Source organism: Aquarana catesbeiana, linkage group LG01 (assembly GCF_042186555.1).
Source record: "Aquarana catesbeiana isolate 2022-GZ linkage group LG01, ASM4218655v1, whole genome shotgun sequence".
Lineage (NCBI taxonomy): Eukaryota > Metazoa > Chordata > Amphibia > Anura > Ranidae > Aquarana > Aquarana catesbeiana.
Genome location: NC_133324.1, coordinates 315053965 through 315074418, shown reverse-complemented (window position 1 = coordinate 315074418; position 20454 = coordinate 315053965). Strand labels below are relative to the sequence as shown.

Here is a 20454-nt window from a genome sequence, read left to right as displayed (position 1 = left end):
TAATCCCCCTTATCATCCACCCGGACGTGCCTGGTAGGCAGGCCTCCGACGGTACCAGACGCCTTATTGACTTGATCCAATGGGTGGAACACAGTCAAACGCCTTCTTTCTTCCTCTCCCTGGATGCAGAGAAGGCGTTTGACAGGGTGCACTGGAAATACATGGAAAAGGTCATGCTCAAGTTCGGACTGACAGGGACTATCCTCCAGGCTATACTCAATCTTTACTCCTCCCCCAGCGCCCGAGTTTGGACCTCAGGCATAATATCAGATCCCTTTCGCATCACTAATGGCACTAGACAGGGGTGCCCACTTTCCCCCCTGATTTTTTCCATGGAACCACTTGCACAAGCCATTAGATCCACACCAGCAATATCGGGCATTACTGTGGGGACGGTTGAACATAAAATCGGTCTCTACGCGGATGACGTTATCATTACCCTCACAGATCCCAGATCTTCCCTCCCCAATATCCAAAAAAGATTAGAAAAATTTAGTTCAATCTCTCTATATAAAATAAACTAGGGGTCGACCGATATATCGGCCGGCCGATATATCGGCCGATATTTGGCGTTATTTACTTAATCGGCATCGGCCGATTGTGCTGATAAAAAAGGCCGATTGTAACTTCAGCCGTGACTTGCAAATGACTTCTGTAATAGAAGTTAATGCAAGTTGCCTTAAGTTATCTGTGAAGTTTTCTTCTCTCCTCCTCTGGGCAGCCTGCCAAGTCTGATAAGAAGATACATTGTATCTTTCAGGTTCTTTTTATCAATAGACTGAACTCCGTGGAGAAGTTTTCAGTTTAACCATTTAAAGACTAAATCTTTTCTGACACTTGTTGCTTACAAGTAAAAATCCTGTATTTTCTGCTAGAAAATCACTTAGAACCCCCAAACATTATATATATTTTTTTAGCAGAGACCCTAGGGAATAAAATGGTGATTGTTGCAATATTTTATGTCACACGGTATTTGCGCAGCGGTCTTTCAAACGCAATTAAAAAAAAAAAATACAGTAATGAATTAAAAAAAAAACCTAAGCAGTAAAGTTAGCCCATTTTTTTTCGTCCAAAAGTTTTGATTACCTGTTTTTGTGTATTTAATATTTTAGTTTTTTTTTTTTTTTTTTCGTTTTCTAAATTATACATACAAGTGAACTGATTGGAGGTTTGTTTTGTTTAATGTTTAAATGAAAAAAAATTTCTGTATTACTTAAGGTTGCTTTCACACTGGAGCAGGCATGCGTTGATGGTAAAACGCTGCTAGTTTTAGCGGCGCTTTACCGTCATTTTAGAGGCGCTATTCGGCTGCTAGCGGGGCGCTTATAACCCAGCTAGCGGCCGAGGAAGGGGTTAAATGCGCCCCTGAAGCACCGCTGCCAAAACGCTTTGCAGGCGCTTCGGCAGCGGTGCACATTCATTTCAATGGGCAGGAGTGGTGGAGGAGCGGTATTGCACCGCTCCAAAGATGCCATTTGCAGGACTTTTTTTACATCCTGCCAGCGCATCGCCTCAGTGTGAAAGCACTCGGGATATCACACTGAGACTGCAGGGGAGCCATTTTACAGGCACTTTACAGGCGCTATTTTTAGCCCAAAAGCGCCTGAAAAACGCCCCAGTGTAAAAATCTAACTGTTAGATTTTATGAGATGAAGGGAAAAAAGAAAAAAAAAAAAATCGGCCAAATATATCGGCCCAAAAAAATCGGCATCACATATCGGCCATCGGCCACCGCGATTTCTAAATATCGGCATCGGCATCGGCCAGAGAAAAACCCATATCGGTCGACCTCTAAAATAAACCACAGCAAATCCACCATGCTGAACCTAGGGATAGACACTCAAATTTCACATCACATCTCGACAACCACTCCGTTCACTTGGGCTACAAATTCCTCGCTCCCATACCTGGGTATCCAACTAACCTTCCCCAGTAAATCTATGCTTCAACTAAACTTCGCTGCCTTACAGGAAAAGCTTCTGCGCATCTCCAAAAATATGTGTAACTATACTGTCTCTGGCGCGGGTAGAATAGCTCAAGTCAAAATGTTTTTACTGCCACATATTCTGTATATGTTTCGCACAATCCCGATACCTAAGATACCCCAGCAACTTGCACAGCTACAAAACATACTTAATACACATATTTGGCAACATAAACATCCCAGACTCAAAAAAGAAATCCTCTTGTCTCCTGTACAAAATGGAGGAATGGGAGCCCCCAACGTCCACGCATACTACAAGGCAGTCATACTAGATCAACTACGGGAATGGTGGGCACCCACCTCGACCAAGACCTGGACACAAATTGAAACCATGGCCCTCAACGCGAATCCACAACACACACTAATGGCTGCACTACTCGGCTTGCAACCACATCGACACTTCCTACTTACGGTAACCGTAGCCATCCGAGTGTGGTCAGCCACTGCAAAAAAATCCATGGGCATTCCCAAAGCTATCCTTTCCAAAATACACCTCCAAGCACTAGAGTTGATCTCTCGTAATTTATCCTTTCGGGTATGGATACAAAAAGGACTTACCAACTTGGGACAACTCATCTCTACATCTGGACCCCACCCTTTCCCACATCTACAACAATCTTTTGATCTACCTGCTAATACATCTTTTTTGTATATGAGACTCCGCTCTATCATCGGTAAACTTGATCTCACAGCAAGTGAATCCCAAATAGCTGACATCCTGAACTTTTACAATACCCCGAACCCAGCAGTTAAAGGCATTGCATGGATTTACAAGGTGTTAACAAGGCTCTCTGACGATCACACCTCTTCATCCATCACATTCTGGTCCACATTCACAAGCTCGCCACCGAAGCCCCCATTGTGGCACAAAGCCCTGACCATCCCTCTTAAAGCTTCAAAATGCATATCTCACTGGGAATCGTCGCAAAAACTGTTCCACAAGTGGTACTACACCCCAGACAGATTGGCAAATATTTACCCGGCTACCTCCTCTCAACGCTGGAGAAACTGCTCAGGCAAAGGCACCCTAAGCCACATTTGGTGGGACTGTCCTAACATCCGCCCATACTGGAAAGAGGTCTCCGACCTCCTCTCACAGCTCTGCAAAATCCCCTTGCCGCTATCCCCACTGGACCTCCTCCTGGGTCTCAACATCCCCAACTGGCCCAAAAATATCAGAGTCCTGGCGACACATATACTCATTGCAGCCCGTTTAGCTCTAACGAAAAAATGGAAAGCCTCACAAGCCCCCTCTGGATCAGAACTCATCGTTCTACTAAACAACCATTTCCTAATGGAATTCTCCTTTGCTAAGGCCAACATGTATACCGCAACATTTCGTCTCAACTGGGAACCCTGGATCACTGACCCGAGGAGTACAACATTACCCTGATTGCCTTCTTCTTTTACGTCGCAACATATCTCAGATTCTTCATCTTTACCCCCGTAGTCTGCCACAACCTCACATATCTAACATGCACAGAAAGTAGGAACCCCCTGGCCATGTACCAGCCTGGGGGCACTTCTCTCAGTAACTACTTAGCGTGGGACATGCACTCATGTCCTACACTCATAACAAGTAGGCTCGCAAGTTACCTTTGCTCTACAGTTATTTTTTTGTTTTTGTTCTCTTTTTTTTTTTTTTTTTTTTAAGCTTTCGTATCTAGAATGTTAATAGTTATACAAGTTACCCAGCTTTGTCAGGTAGATGGTTGGTGGCGCTACCTCTAGTCTCATGGCACAGTAAGAACCCAGATGGGGTGCCGGGGATTGGAGATGGTGCCTCCACTTATCGAACTTCAACTTTAATCACTAGGTACTCGCTACTTGTTACAAAACAACATTGGTTATTGCAACATGTACTAATCCATGTAACTTTGCTATTACATCAACCGTCTGTATTGATACCCTGTGAAAAACTCAATAAACATATTGTTAAAAAAAAAAAAAAAAGTACACTTCGCAAACACCCACAGGTAGCCCAAAACTCCCCCTTCTGGTCACCGCACACAGGTGTCCAGCCTCTAGCTAGCGTGACTGATTGTTACAATTACTGGGACACCCCACAATAATAAGTAAAGGGGTTTCACTTACCCATCCAGGCGCAGGGCAGCTTAGAAACTAAGAGCCCAATCTTCACCCTTCACAGCGAGTTCCCGTCACTTGAGGGCCTTCAAGGACTGGGTACCCTTTTCATGTTTGGGGTGCACTCCCTTGGAACTGTACAGCACCCTGCTGGAATTCCTTAGTGCTGTGGTGTCCTAGATTCCACTTTGTAGGGTCCAGCACCCGGAGGCCGCTTTACAGGCAAAACCTTGCAGGATCTCGTCGTTTTTGCGAGGATCGGGTACCATTTATCTAAGCATATAAGCTTGTGTCAAACGAATCAGATCAGTCAATCCCTTGCTTCATTCAAAAACCGTTTGTGGGACTAGAGACCTGGAGCTCAGAGAGCTCAAACAAACTGTGCCATCCACCTTGCAGACACTGGTAAAAAACTGAAGTGCTTCCTGTGGGAGGGGTTATATAGGGAATCACTTCCTGTCTGAAGACCTTTGGTCTACCAGTGTCCATTCACTTGATGATGGAGTATAACTCAGTAGGTAATGAATATTAGCCTGACTCTGTGTCCCATGATGTACTCAAAGAAAAGGATTTTACAGGTAAGTATGACGAAAAAGAAAGGTTTTTTATCTTAATGCATCCAGATAAAAAACCTTCTGCCTTTACAACTCATTTAAGCAATGGCTACATGTTTATTATCATCATCTGTAACGCCAACCTTGGCAGCAGGTAAACTCCATCTACAACTTTTCCCTGGATTGACAGTGGCTTTTTGTCACATTTACTTCCTTTTGGTTTGTTAAGGGTATAAAATAAAATCTGGGAAAATGTGCATGTATTGAAGAGACATACTGATTTTTTTCTTTGCCCTCAAATACACTTTGTTATGCATAGCCTTGGGTGTATGATAACCTTAAAGACACAGCAGGTGTGGATAAGGTTCAGAAGGTCAGTAATTTTTAGTATTTTGGTACGAGATTAAAATCAAAAACAAGGGGCAGGTCTATGAACTATCAGGGGGAGAGTTCAAAACTAATCTTAGAGAATAATTTTATGAAAAGAATGGATGCTTGATATAGACTCCCTACAGTAGTAGGGTCAATCAACAGAGGATGATTTCAGACATGTCTGGGATAAATATATTTCTATACTCAGAGAAAAAAAAAAAAAAAAAAGGCTTGATTGACTACTTGATCTTTTTCACCCATCTTCTATAAACAGAGAGACAGAATCTCTAACATATACACCACTTCATGCAAAACTAGAAAAAAAAATATGTCTGGAATTTTTTACCACACACAATGTACTTGCAACAACATGCAACAAGTGTTTCCTTACTCTGCAAGTATTTTCTTTCGCCTCCGCCGGTTTTCTGTAGGGTGATGATGGTAGGTCCCATAATCAAACAAAGAGTCCATAGGTGCTTTCTTTGGTCCTGGAACCACTGATGATTCATAAATGGTAGATTCCAGAAGATCCATAGGATGGCCTAAACCCTTTTTGAATGCCCCTTGAAATCTTATTCTGAGGTTCTGCTTGCCATCTCCTGGATGGTGTGGAGTACGAATCACCTCTGTGGGTACCGCCCCCTCTTCATTTTCAAACAAGTTGGCCAAGGACGAGAGTGGAAAAGTGTCATTATGGGTTGATCCATCATCCCCTTGACTTTCATCAATATCTAGAGATGCGCTTTGTTTTGTAAGGCTCGAGGGATCTGCCATGCTTGATTGTGACCTGCTGAAAAGAAAGAAAACCTTGTAAAAGTAGGTTGATTTAGTTCCTCAAAAACTGACAGTTTAAATCCATTAGACCCATACTCTTGGACAGGAACAGACACACACACACACACAAACACACACACACCTTCTGAAGTCTACTCTTCTTTTTTACTACACTCATAGCTTGATTCTTCAAATAAGCTCTTTTTAGACATCTTTGCAAAACATTACGTAACATATTTTGCAGAACTTAAAAGGGAAATTATGGTCACAGCATACACGTTCCTGTTTTAACATTAGCTTTGTAATAGCAATACATATCGTTATTTTTGCCAATCCTGTATATGCGTGGCTCATTGGCTCACTGACTGACATCAGCTGGAGCAAATGGCACCACACTGGTGTCTCAGCCAATGAGGAGGGAAGCACGGAAACAGAGTCTCTTGTGCAACATCGCTGGATCTAGATGGAGCTCAGGTAAGTATTAACGGGGCTGCTGCTCATAGATTTTTTATATTAATGCATAGACCTGGTTGAACTCTTAGTTTGCCAAGTGGCTGAATCAAGGTGGATAAAAAAAAAAAAAAAAAAACACAAGTAAACATTTTAATTTTCTATTTAAGATACATTAATAGTTTAGTTTAGTTTATTCAGCATGAAATTGAGCTTAGTTATGTAGCATGAGGCTGTATATTTAGGAATATTTACATGTTTGGTAAACTCATTCAATGAATCCGAGCTCTGCAAGCTGAGATAACATGCACTGCATTGATGCATTCACACAAATTTCACAGTAACTATGAGATAAAAAAAAAAAGTTCAAGAATATTCCTTTATCCCATTGTTTTTCAAATCTATGTACACTACATAGGAAAACTTAATTTTGTTTGCAAATATTAAAGATTCTAACTAGCAAGAATAAGTCCTTACATTTAAAGAGCACCTGTTATTTAAGATCCATCATGGTAGCGCCTGTTAGCGGACATCCACTCACCTGCTACCGCCACGTCCCTCACCTTGTTGTGTCACTGCCGCATCACCAGTCGTCCCATTAAAGTAAATGGGACTGTTGTGGAGTCAACTGCGGGTCAGTGGAGGAGCTGCTGCGGGACAGAGATGACAGTTGCTCTTTAAAAATAATGATTTAAATCAAGCTTATTTACTAGTAATTTAAATCGACTTGATTTAAATCAAATCCACCCTGGAGTGAATTATTGAAGTTCAGCTTTAATCGATTAAGGTTACTCAAGTACAGCCCCTCAAGTACAGCAAAGGACAGCACATAATATATTTATTGTATAGAATGATAAAAAAAAAAAAAACTGTCAGACTGTGGACATAATAGAGTGTCTATAGTAAGACTGCAAGCATGCTACTAAAGATGGTCAGAGGCTTCAAAATTTGCATTGCCATAGGATATGCAGGTGTGAAACAGTGGGCCTAAAAATCATATTGGAATTCCTCAGTATTATAGCCAATGAGTGCCCTATTTATATATAACCATGTCATAAATGCCATGTCTTGACCACATCACACATGGCCTATTATTTACATATCCTAAGTCTGCCACTATAGAGTAAGGTTAGGGATATGCAGCCACAGATCTCCCCATCAAAATCTAATCTCAAAAATGGCAATGAATGCCTTTAGGCAAAGCAATTCACAATAGGAGAGGTCAGTTCCTTAATCCTCTCTTGTCTTGGTAAACTTCACTGCTTTGATCTTCAAGGTAACCTGCCTTTTTCAGTGGGTTTTTTTTAACCCCTGATGTTTTTTGCAATGGGATATATAAGACAGCAAGTGAACATATTGTCCCTGAAGTTGATGTGTTGAAAGCAGAAAAAAAAAAAAAAAGGTCAAGCATAAGTATTTAAGCGTATGTGATAAGAGCCAGATTTATAATGGCTAGACTACTGGGTCAAAGTGATTCCCAGATTGCAGCCCTTCTGAGATGTTCCCAGTTTGCTGTGGTCAGGACCTACCAAAAGAGATCCAAGGAAGAAAAACTGGCAAACCAGCGACAGGGTCATGGGCAGCCAAGGATCAATCATGCACTTTAGAAGGAAGGCCAATCCAATAGAAGAACTACTGTAGCTCAAATTGTTTAAAAAGTTAATGCTAATTCCAAGAGATAGGTGTCAGAACACCACAGTCCTTCGAAGTTTGTTGCGTATGGGGCTGCATAGCCACAGACCGGTCAGGGTGCAGATGCTGACTCGTGTTCACAACCAAAAGCACATACATTGGGCACATGAGCACCATAACTAGACCACTGGGCACCGAAAGAAGATGGCCTAGTTTAAAGAATTCAAGAATGGTTTGAGGAATGCAACAATGAGTTTGAGGTGTTGAGTTCTCCAGATCTCAATCCAATTGAGCATCTATGGGATGTGCTGGAAAAACAAACCAGATCCATGGAGGACACACTTCACAATTTACAGAACTTACAAGATCTGCTACTGAGGGCTTTGTGCCAGATACCACAGCATATCTTCAGAGGTCTTTAGTGAAGTTCACGCCTCGACAGGTTATGGTGGGTGGTCATAATGTTATGGCTGATCAGTATACGTTTCACATTTATGATACATTAAAATGCTACAGACAAGTCTACACTGACAGACTGCTTTTCTAAGATGTCCTCATTACAGACTACACTGTAAACCATTAGACAAACCAAGCCCATATGTGGTTGGGAACACAGCCTAAATGCCACCAAAAACAGGCTCTCTTTTATTCTCACTATAAATAGATACAACCATGTAATTTCCCAGATCTAGACAACTACATTTAAACATTTTAAAAAGCATTTACCTAAATTATAGCTATAGAATTCTTCATACAGTTCTTTCACTGAACATCATTTTATCATCATGTTACAAAAGGCATGACCGAAATTACACAGAAAACCTGTTTGTTGTACGTTTCACTATAATTTCCAAAAGAGTGTTACATTTTGATGACATGGGAAGTGACTTACTGCATATTTGTGCTAAACAAATTCTGTACATTTTTGCAGGCGTAAAATGCCATTTTAATGAATTTAGGTAATAGAAAAGATATTTTGGGGTTGATTTACTAAAACTAAAGCACTCATAATCTGGTGCAGTTGTGCATGGTAGCCAATCAGCTTCCAACTTCAGCTTGTTCAATTATGCTTTGACAATAAAACCTGGAAGCCGATTGGTTTCTATACAGAGCTGCACCAGATATTGCAAATCTCACCAGTTTTAGTAAATCTCCCCCTATGTGTACAATGTTGACACGTTTTTGCTGATTGTTATGGGGCATACACACGGTCGGACTTTTCGTCTACAAAAGTCCGACAGCCTGTCCGACAGACTTCCGGCGGACTTTCGGCAGACTTTCTAACGAACGGACTTGCCTACACATGACCACACAAAAGTCCGACGGATTCGTACGTGATGACGTACACCGGACTAAAATAAGGAAGTTGATAGCCAGTAGCCAATAGCTGCCCTAGCGTGGGTTTTTATCCGTCGGACTAGCACACAGACGAGCGGATTTCGGGGTCTGTCGTAGTTACGACGTAAAGATTTGAAGCATGTTTCAAATCTAAAGTCCGTCGGATTTGAGGCTGAAAAAGTCAGCTGAAAGTCCGGAGAAGCCCACACACGATCGGATTACCAGCCAGCTTTAGTCCGTCGGCGTCCGTTGGACTTTTGTAGACGAAAAGTCCGACCGTGTGTACGCCCCATTAGACTAAAGATGCTGGACCTTTGGACTGAAACTACCCAAGACTTTCTACATTATGTGTTTGCTTGCTAGCCGAACTACAAAACTAAACATAATGGTGTCACTCATATCTCAATGTATTCTCCAAAAGTAGAACACCCAGCTGTGACATTTTGCTTTTCAGTCTGCTGAAAGGAGAAAGAGACTAAAAATTATTTTACAGAAATGTGACAAAGTGTCTTCAAAGGATGTAAACCATGTTAGAATGTACAAGACCTAGATTATCACCTTGGTGAGACTTCTATCTGGTCTACCACCTGTATTAAATACTAACACAATTTATAAAATGAATCAAATAAACATAGCAGTATAATGTACAGTAATACATTTTTAATCAGTATTACATAAAGTACTAAGGCTAGCCATACATGGACAGATCTCGTGATCTACCCACGGTGGAAATAGGTGATCTCTTCATCTTTATAGCAAAATTCTTCCAACTCTGCACCCCACCCAATACCATACTAAAGCGGTTAATCACATGGTTAGGGCACTCAAGGGTTTATGGAAGAGATATTGTAGAAAGGGCACTGTTTAAAAGTCAACCTCTATGTATCCAGATAGGATATGATAATCTCCGAAAAGGGACACTGCTTGCCAGATGAGGTGAAAACTCTCATACCGGTTGGTAATAGAAGACACTCACAGCCATTCATGCCAAGGGTTCCAGGCTATGGGTCAGGCATGATTTGTTTTTGTCTAGTTGCTAATGTTTTCCTTGAAATTTGGCCTGCACAGCAGATGAAGAAATGTCCTACACAGCTTCCTACCTTCATTATATTAAGATGCATACTTAGGTAGAAATAGCATGTCTGTTCTTGTAACAACCATGAACGTTAACGTGTTATTTCTCGCGTTAACCCATTCATTTGAATGCACTGCTTAAAATACCAAAAAAGCTCCATCCCCTATATTTAGTAATGCACTACAATACACAGCAGAGCAGTACAGTGCTTTTTGGTGCGCTGCAACGCACATCCATTGACACGGTGCATTGGGGTGCCATTAAGAATGGCACAGCAATTCACCAACATTCAAAACACACGTTACTGCAGTTTGAACCCAACTTCAGGCTTTTTTATGTGTATTTAGTCATTAAAAACACATACACATGGAAGTACACATATTAGGCAAGCTCATGCTCCCTATCCTCCATTGATGAACCTCACAGCACCATTATTTCTGGTCACATGCTCCACTCTGTGTGTATTACAATTCCATTAGAGCTGAATGTGTCTGGACGTAGATGTGTTGTCCATCACGGCAAGCAGGAAAGGGTTGCTACGTTCACATACACAAAAGTGGGGTATGGAGAAGAAATGTAGCCACCCTAGAACAGGAAGTCTCAGAATAGCAGAAAAAAAGCTTGCATTTGAGAGATGAAACAAAGAGAGATAGAAGGTACATTATAGTTTTATAAATGCCAGCGTGTTATCACTTTAACCAAACAGAAATCCTCTTTTCAAATCCATAGGCAGCCAATTTTTTTTCTGGCTTTGCAGGGTGTCTTTATCTACTGACATCCGTGTTTTCGATGAGGTGATCCCTCCCACATCCCATGTGTCCCAATAGGGAGATGGCAATGAAAAAAAATAAAAAAAAATAAAGGATTTTAATGGCTAGTACACACAATCCAAAAATCGGATGACAGATAGCCTTTTTTTTTTTTGCATGCTAGTCGCATATCAAAAATGGAGAGGTTACTAAAGTTACAAAAATTCTCGTATCACAGAATAAAAAAAATAAAACCGGAAGTGATGTAATGTCTTGCAGCGTATTTGTATTGTATTTTCGGACAACCACTGTACGGATTAAACAAAAAAATCGTATGATCTGGTTCTCAGATCGTGTGTACGGACCATTACCCTACCCCATTCTATGTAAAAATCTCCACTCTAATTCCAAATATAAGAATTACAGAACAAAACACATTGCTTTTGAGCTTAAAATACATCATATAAATCTCAGAAGCCAAAGCCCAAGCAACAGAATTCTCATAAACATTTTTTTAATTTTTTGCCATACATGACTCAAGATTTACAAGCCATGCACAAAGGTCTGAGCATCATGTGTGACTAAAAAGCCATGAAGTGTGCTTCTAGAGGGCAATACTGAGCATTTTCCACAGTTAGAAGAAACCACTTCTCACACATGGAATTTTCATGGAAAAAACTTTCTAGGGCACCGAATGTTACCATGGAGAAAAGAGAATGGGTATTTTAAAAAGCATTCACTGCATTCTTTCGTCAGCAAGGAACAGCATCATAGCGGGTCCTAGTTGCACAGTGATGCAATCAACATCATCTTTCATTATTCTCAGCAAGATATCTGCCTGTTCACAGCCAGTCTTATTATCATATCCATTATAAGTCACCGCCCACCTCACATGTAGCGCCCAATGGGCTTTTTTAAAGGTTCAGGCACTGAAAGCTTTCCCAAAGGTTCAGAAAGCCCATTGGGCAATACGCATAAAGTGGGCGGTGACGTAATCACGCTGGGACTAGGTGGAGCTGTGTATACAGAGGATTGTATTGTGAAATGCTTGCTTTTTTTACTTCTGAAATGAGTGGATTTTTATATGGACATACAGTGCCTTGGAAAAGTATTCATTCCCCTTGAAATTTTCCATATTTTGTCATGTTACAACCAAAAATGTATTTTATGTGATAGACCAACATAAAGTGGCACATAATTGTGAAGTGGAAGGAAAATTATAAAAATGGTTTTCAAATTTTTTACAAATAAATATGTGAAAAGTGTGGTGTGCATTTGTATTCAGCCTCCTTTACTCTGATACCCCTAACTAAAATCTAGTGGAACCAATTGCTTTCAGAAGTCACCTACTTAGTAAATAGAGTCCACCTGTGTGTAATTTAATCTCAGTATAAATACAGCTGTTCTGTGAAGCCCTCGGAGGTTTGTTAGATAACCTTAGTGAACAAACAGCATCATGAAGGCCAAGGAACACACCAGACAGGTCAGGTATAGGTTGTGGAGAAGTTTAAAGCAGGGTTAGGTTATAAAAAAAAAAAATATCCCAAGCTTTGAATATATCTCACATAGCACTGTTCAATCCATCATCCGAAAATGAAAAGAGTATGGCACAAGTACAAACCTACCAAGACATGGCCGTCCACCTAAACTGACAGGCCAGGCAAGGAGAGTATTAATCAGAGAAGTAGCCAAGAGGCCCATGGTAACTCTGGAGGAGCTGCAGAGATCCACAGATCAGGTGGGAGAATCTGTCCACAGGACAAGTATTAGTCCTGCACTCCACAAATCTGGCCTTTATGGAAGAGTGGCAAGAAGAAAGCCATTGTTGGAAGAAAGCCATAAGAAGTCCCGTTTGCAGTTTGCATGAAGCCATGTGGGGGACACAGCAAACATGTGGAAGAAGGTGCTCTGGTCAGATGAGACAAAATTGAACTTTTTTGGCCTAAAAGCAAAACGCTATGTGTGGCAGAAAACGAACACTGCACATCACCCAGAACACACCATCCCCACCGTGAAACATGGTGGTGGCAACATCATATTGTAGGGATGCTTATCTTCAGCAGGGACAGGGAAGCTGATCAGAGTTGATGGGAAGATGGATGGAGCCAAATACAGGGCAATCTCAGAAGAAAATCTGTTATGCTGTGCACACATGACCGGACTTGCGTCCTTTTGTGTCCGTCGGACTAGCATACAGACAAACGGATTTTTCAAACCGACTCAAGTCCGTCGGAAAGATTTGAAACATGTTCTATTTCTAAAGTCCAACAGATTTTTTCGACAGAAAAGGTCTGATGAAGCCCGCACATGATCGAATTGTCCTACAGATTCGTTCCGATGGACCAGTTCCGTCGATAAGTCCGGTCGTGTGTACACGGCATTAGAATCTGCAAAAGACTTGAGACAGGGGCGGAGGTTCACCTTCCAGCAGAACAACGACCCTAAACATACAGCCAGAGCTATAATGGAATGGTTTTGATCAAAGCATATTCATGTTTTAGAATGGTCCAGTCAAAGTCCAGACCTAAATCCAATTGAGAATCTGTGGCAAGACTTGAAAATTGCTGTTCACAGAAAGTTTGGGTTTTTTTGTGTTTTTTTTTTTTTTTTTTGGAGGGGGGGGGGGGGTAGAGCGGGTACCTGGTTGCGACAGGTACCTGCTCCCACTTGGATCGCCTAGACGATCCGAGCAGAAGTTTTCCTCTCCCTCCCTGCCTGCAGCCTTCTGGGACACATCACAGGTCCATTTACACAGCGCATCATGGCTCACGCACGCATGCACAGTGGGCTCTCCACAGTTAAGATGCCGGTACCGGGGACCCAAAGACCAATGAACAGTGAGCACAGTGCTGGATCCTGGGACAGGTGAGGGACAGTTTATTAAAAAAGTCAGCAACTACACTTACATAGTAGGTGAGGTAAAAAAGAAAAAAAAAAAAAAAAAAAAAAAAAAAGGAAGAAGACACAAGTCCAACCTATTAAAATGAAAAAAAAGAAAAAACCTAATAGAGGAAAACAAGGATAGTCAAAAAGATATTACAAAAGATGACAGAGGATCACGAGTTAGGTGAAAGCATAGGCCGAGTCTGGGGGTGTGAAATTACTAAAAGCCCCTAGGCAACTATTTGTTATTCAGTATGGTTTCCTGCTCTGTACACAATATGTTTAGACACAATGTCTGTAAATGGTGTCAGTTACCTATAATCAATGCTGTACAAAAACATAGCCATTGTGTGTGAATGAAGCCAACCAAAAAAGGGTGGCCATGAAATTTACAACAGATTAGTTTCGGTTTTCAAAAATTCAGCTTTAACCTTTGAAGTTACAGTCTTTTTAATTAGTTTAATTTAATTCAAACACTGAAAAACTTCACAGACACAAGATGATTGTTGCTGGAGTCGGTTGATTGTAGCAGGATGAGGGAGCAAACTAAAAAAACTGTATATCTATTGATTAAAGATCAGCTTATCAAGGGCAATGCTTGCAGTCACAGGGGTCAGCAATAAAACAGCTCTTTCCACTGCAACAGAGTTGCTGTTTGTAGCAGTTTGGTCACCCTTAAAGGATAGGTACTCAAAACTAAGCAACTAACTACACTGAAACCAGTTTATGTAATATTTTTTTTTACCTTTCCCCACCTTCCCCCTAGAACAAAAATGTAATATACTGATGCTTACATGTCCTTGAAGTGATATTAAAGTCTTGGTTATAAAAAACAAAAAAAAAAACAAAAACACCCCCACAAGAAACAAGGCACACTCACCTGCTCTGTGCAGTGGTTTTGCACAGAGCAGCCTGGATCCTCCTCTTCACAAGTCCTCTGTCGGCACTCCTGGCCTCCTCCTCCTGCTGGGTGCCCCCACAGCAAGCAGCCTGCTGTGCTGGCACCCAAACAGGCTGCTCTGCGTGTCCATTCGCACGGAGTCGTGGCTCTGCCCCCTCTTCCCTCATTGGCTCACTGGCTATGATCGACAGCAGCGGGACCATGATGGGGCTCATGTAAGGGGAGGGCTGCTGCACAGGGAAGGCTTTAACCTTCATGCATACAATGCATGAAGGTAAAAAAACCCTGAGCCTTTAGAGACACTTTAATCGTGGTGGCTGCATTAGTTTTCCTTTTTGAAGGCCAAGTATGTTTTCTGCAAGTACCCGCTGATCCAGTCAGAAATCTTGCGTCCTTGTGACCTCCTTTGGACTAAACTAAGATTTCAATAATATCAGCTTTTTGAGCTATCAAGCTCATCCATCTAAGTAATGAAGATAAGAGGGGAGATGTCTACTATTTAGATCAGGAGATTAGCTTTTGCGTGACAAAGGTGCTACCCCATAGATACAGTACAGCGAGTCTTGTTACCCTAGGGCAGGAGATGTATTACCTACCGGCAGGATCATCAGGTGAAAAGAAAAAAAAAAAAAACACTAATGCAGCAGGCACTGCATGTATTATATTTTTGTTTTTGAGTTTAGATATGCTTCAAAACAAATGTCATAAAAATGATGTTCTTGACCAGTAGTAAACGTGCCCCAGGAGATTTCTGATGGTCTCAAGTGTGTATTTATACTTGCCAAATAAAATTCGCACTTCTAAAAACATAAGAGGCTATGAGATAGCGATAATTGGGGATCTATGGTAACCTGATTATTATTATTTTTATTTATTATATGTGGTTGACTGTCAACGCTATATAAAAACCAGAAAGAATATTAAATTATCTTATCTTAGAGATTCAGAGCTGTATGTATACATTCCTGCTATGCACATCTGCCTTGTATTTTAGGGAGTGAACCCAGGTTTTAGTTCACATTTCTGTGCCTAAGTCTGGATTTAAGACATAGTCAAATGTAAATACAAGTATACAAGGAGAAGTATTGTACATTAAAGCACCTTTCTTTTTCAGAAGTCAGGAATGTGTTCAGTGATACTACTTAAACAGCATGTGAAGGTTCTAGATTATGACGACGCTGGCCTCTAGTGCCTGTTAAGACTTGTAAGATTCTGTACTGGATAATACCTCCTGGAAAGTTAGTGTATTTAAAGAACAAAATCAAAGATTAAATCCACACATACTGTACATGTGCTCTTAAATGAAATCCCACAGACTACTTAAAAACCATATAAACTGTGAATCTTCCACAAGAATACTTAAACTTATTATAAAAGGTTTTTTTTATTTATTTATTTTTTTTTAAATAAATAACCAACATGTTATACTTACCTGCTCTGTGCAGTGGTTTTGTACAATGCTGCCTGGATCCTCCTCTTCGCAGGTCCCTCACTGAACCTCCTGGCTCCTCCTTCCTGCCAAAAAGCCCCCATAGCAAGCTGCTTGCTCTGGGGGCATTCGTGCATGCTTGCTCCCGAGCTGGCTCTCTGTGTCCATTGACACACAGAATACTGCTTGGCCCCTGTGATTGACAGCAGCAGGAGCCAATGACTCCCGCTGCTGCCTCTGTCCATTGAGGAGAGGCTCTCATACACATTGCTGGATCGAGATGGGACTCAAGTAGAGGTCGACCGATATGGGTTTTTCTCTGGCCGATGCCAAAGCCGATATTTAGAAATCGCAGTGGCCGATATATGATGCCGATTTTTTAGGGCCGATATATTAGGCCGATTTTTTTTTTTTTTCCCTTCATCTCATAAAATCTAACAGTTAGACCCCTTTCACACTGGGGCGTTTTTCAGGCGCTTTTGGGCTAAAAATAGCGCCTGTAAAACGGCTCCCCTGCAGTCTGTGTGAAAGCTCAAGTGCTTTCACACTGAGGCGATGCGCTGGCAGGATGTTAAAAAAAAGTCCTGCAAGCGGCATCTTTGAAGCGGTGTATACACTCCTGCCCATTGAAATGAATGTGCACCGCTGCCGAAGCGCCTGCAAAGCGTTTCGGCAGCAGCGCTTCAGGGGCGCATTTAACCCCTTCTTCGGCCCCTAGCTGGGTTATAAGCGCCCCGCTAGCAGCCGAATAGCGCCGCTAAAATGACGGTAAAGCGCCGCTAAAATTAACAGCATTTTACCGTCAACGCATGCCCGCTCCAGTGTGAAAGCAGCCTTAATAAGTGATACAGAAAATTTTTTATATTTAAACATTTATTAAACAAAACAAACCTCCAATCAGTTCACTTGTATGTATAATTTAGATTAAAAAAAAATAAATAACTATATCTTAAATATTAAATACACAAAAACAGGTAATCAAAACTTTTGGACGAAAAAAAATGGGCTAACTTTACTTTTTTTTTTTAATTTCATTAGTGTATTTTTTAAAAAAAAAAATTGCGTTTGAAAGACCGCTGCGCAAATACCGTGTGACATAAAATATTGCAACAACCGCTATTTTATTCCCTAGGGTCTCTGCTAAAAAAAAATATATAGAATGTTTGGGGGTTCTAAGTGATTTTATAGCAGAAAATACAGAATTTTTACTTGTAAGCAACAAATGTCAAAAAAGATTTAGTCTTTAAATGGTTAAACTGAAAACTTCTCCACAGAGTTCAGGCTATTGATAAAAGAACCTGAAAGAGATACAAATGTATCTTCTTATCAGGTTTGGCAGGCTGCCCAGAGGAGGAGAGAAGAAAACTTCAGACAACTTGCAATTGACTTCAATTACAGAAGTCATTTGCAAGTCCCGCTGAATCGGCTTTTTTTATCAGCACAATCGGCCGATGACGATTAAGGCTGGCCATACATAGTACAATTTTCTTGTACAACTTTCCTTTAGATTTACCAAAACCATATAATAGGAGGTCAAACCTAAACACTTTCAATTTGTATGCAATTGGACAGGCCCTATACTACATAGTTAAAGGTAAATCCTAAAGAAATTTGAATAAGAAAATTGTATGGTGTATGGCCAGCTTAAGTAAAAAAAGCCAAATATCGGCCGGCCGATACATCGGTCGACCTCTAGACTCAAGTAAGTATCTGGGGGGGCGCCGCATGCAGAAGGTTTTTTATCCTAAAGTGGTTGTAAAGGCAAAAGGTTTTTTTTATCTTTTTTTTTTTTTTTCTTTTTAATTAGATTTTATTGAAAGATGCAACATACAGAGTACAACAACAGTATTAGTATTTTTGTACAAAAAAAAAAAAACGGCCGTTATGTCGAAAGTAGCAAAAGATATAGCAATAACAATGTGTCTTGTAACCTAGGGGTAGTGTAGTCGGGCCCCAAGTGTGCGGTGTCAAACATGTATGAAATAATAGTTCAAGGGTAGTAACCTTCAGATTAAGAAAAAGGGGGTAAATGGATGGATCTAGAAAGGGGGGGGGGGGGTCCCTAGAATTACCGAGAGAGTACAAATAAATGAACCCAGAAGAGGAGTGGGGTCGGAGAGGAAAGGGGAAAGTACTTGCTATAGAGGTAAATTGGGGGTAGACATTGAAGTTGTGGCTACGTTATCAAGGGCAGCGTTCTCCGTCATTTGGTTTGAAAGAAGAGAAGAGGTTGGTGGGTGAGAGGTAGTCTCACGCGATGATTCATGTCTCGTCGAAAGGCGAGTTCCTTAGGTTGCTGGTCTTTCAGTTGGAGAAAGCCGCCTTGCTTACGGTGTTGGGGGAGGCCCATGGTATGAGAATGAAAGTTCATCGAATCTCACCAGATCCATAGGAGTATCGAAACCATAAAAGCTTGCCATTTGCGGTAGAAACTTGATTTGGTCTTTTCATGCAATAAGTCTGTGTTGAGTTTATCTTTGAATAGTAGTTGTAATAGGTCTCTTTTGACGTGTGAGGTGGTTGGGCATACGTTGGAGGTCCAGTTTTTCAGCATGGATCTTCTGGCGAGTAGGAGGCATATCAGGGACCAGTCTTTGCCAGAGGGGGTTGAGTTGCGTGACCAGGGCAGTAGCTGGGGGTCCCAGTGGCCAAAGATAAGGAGCAGGGGGTCTTTGGGTAGTTTCACCAAGGTCACATTAAAGATGTAGGACAGGACTTGATCCCAGAAGGTGGAGATGTAGGTGCATGACCAAAAGCGATGCATCAGTGAAGGCCTGGGGTATTGACAGAGAGGGCAGATAGAGGCAGTTTGGCTTTGGTTGAGAGGAAGGGGATATGAGCCCGGTGTACAATTTTCAATTGGGTTTCCCTCCAAGATTCATTGGAGACCAATTTGTGGATGGCAATGAGACCTTGTAGGAGTTTGTCCACCAGCTCAGTATCAGGAAAGTCTTTCGCCCAGTTGGCCGCTGATGTGAATGGTAGTGGAGGAGTGGTTTTCAGAAGGTGGTTGGTAAATATCCGATATTTTGTATTAATGCTCTGAGAGAAGGACATCCCTGAAAGGTGGTTTTGAACCTTTTAAGATCATCTCTGCAGGCATATTTCAGAAAGCTGATGCATTGTCCATAATGGAAGGCATGTGATTGAGGAAGCGAGAACTTGTCAGCTAAAACTTGGAATATGATAGGGCGACCAGTCTCCAAATCATATAGTAATGAAAAATTTTGTGAGGCCATTCCACTGCCAAGTGGCGTAGGGAAGCTCAGGTTTCCTTGTATTGGAAGGTGGCTGGATATGAAGGGTGAGAGTTTGAGGCTTTTCCTATCTTCTCTTCAAGCAATAGCTGTGTCCCGAAGCAGGAGGTTATGCTGAAGTGGCGGTGGAATGGATTTCCATTCGCAATGGAGGGCCACCGAGGAGTATGGGTGTACCATTGCAGTTTCCAGGGGATAATTGGATAATAATTGGAGTAGCTAGACTTTTGGGCTACCCAGTCCAGACCTGTCCGCAATAGACAGGCTAAATTATAGGTTCTGATGTTGTTTGGGAGGCCGATACCCCCTTTGGGTCTGGGAAGATGTAGCTTTGTAAAGCCTATGCGTGGTCGTTTGTTTCGCCAAAGGAATTTAGAGATGGCAGCATTGAGAAATATTGTTTCTTTATGGTTTAGAAGCAAAGGAATGGTTTGAAGTGGGAAGAGTAGGCGTGCAAAACTGACCATTTTCACCAGATGGCATCTTCCCAGGAGCGAGAGGGGGAGATCCATCCAGTTATCTAGTTCCTGAGAAATTTTTGTGAGTAGGGGGGGATAGTTGAGGTGATAGGAATAAAAATAGGGAAACTACCCTCCCCTCTCTAAGTAGGTGATGTGGTATTTAGCGACTGTGAAAATGGATTGGTGAGTTCAGGGAGGGTTGGAATGAGTGCCTATGGGGAGGATTTCACTTTTGTTGTAATTGATGCGAAAGCCCGAGCAAAATATAAATTGGTCAAAAATTGATTTAATCGAGAGCAAGTCAGAGGTGGGATTCGCTGAGAATATAAGGACATCGTCAGCGAAGAGTGAGGTGCGTAGTTCATGTTTGCCGATGTTGATGCCATGTAATGGGGCTTTGTAAGGTAGGTATCTGGATAGGGGTTCCAACGCAATGTTGAAAAGGAGTGGGGATAGGGGACAGCCCTGTCTCGTGCCTTTGTATAGGTGGAATTTGTCAGATAGGAGGCC

The 20454-nt window shown here is 41.6% G+C and overlaps 1 protein-coding gene across 2 annotated transcripts in view; it reads right to left on the bottom strand.

The window, feature by feature from the left end:
- Positions 1-20454, bottom strand: part of TRPV4 (transient receptor potential cation channel subfamily V member 4) — a 159176-nt gene that overhangs the window by 126899 nt on the left and 11823 nt on the right. The window contains exon 2 of one of the 2 annotated variants that reach the window (XM_073629684.1): positions 5387-5785. In XM_073629684.1, coding sequence (XP_073485785.1) covers positions 5387-5769 — 383 coding nt within the window. In that variant the 5' untranslated portion in view covers positions 5770-5785. The remainder of the gene's footprint in view (positions 1-5386; positions 5786-20454) is intronic. The other variant, XM_073629693.1, reaches the window with a different exon arrangement.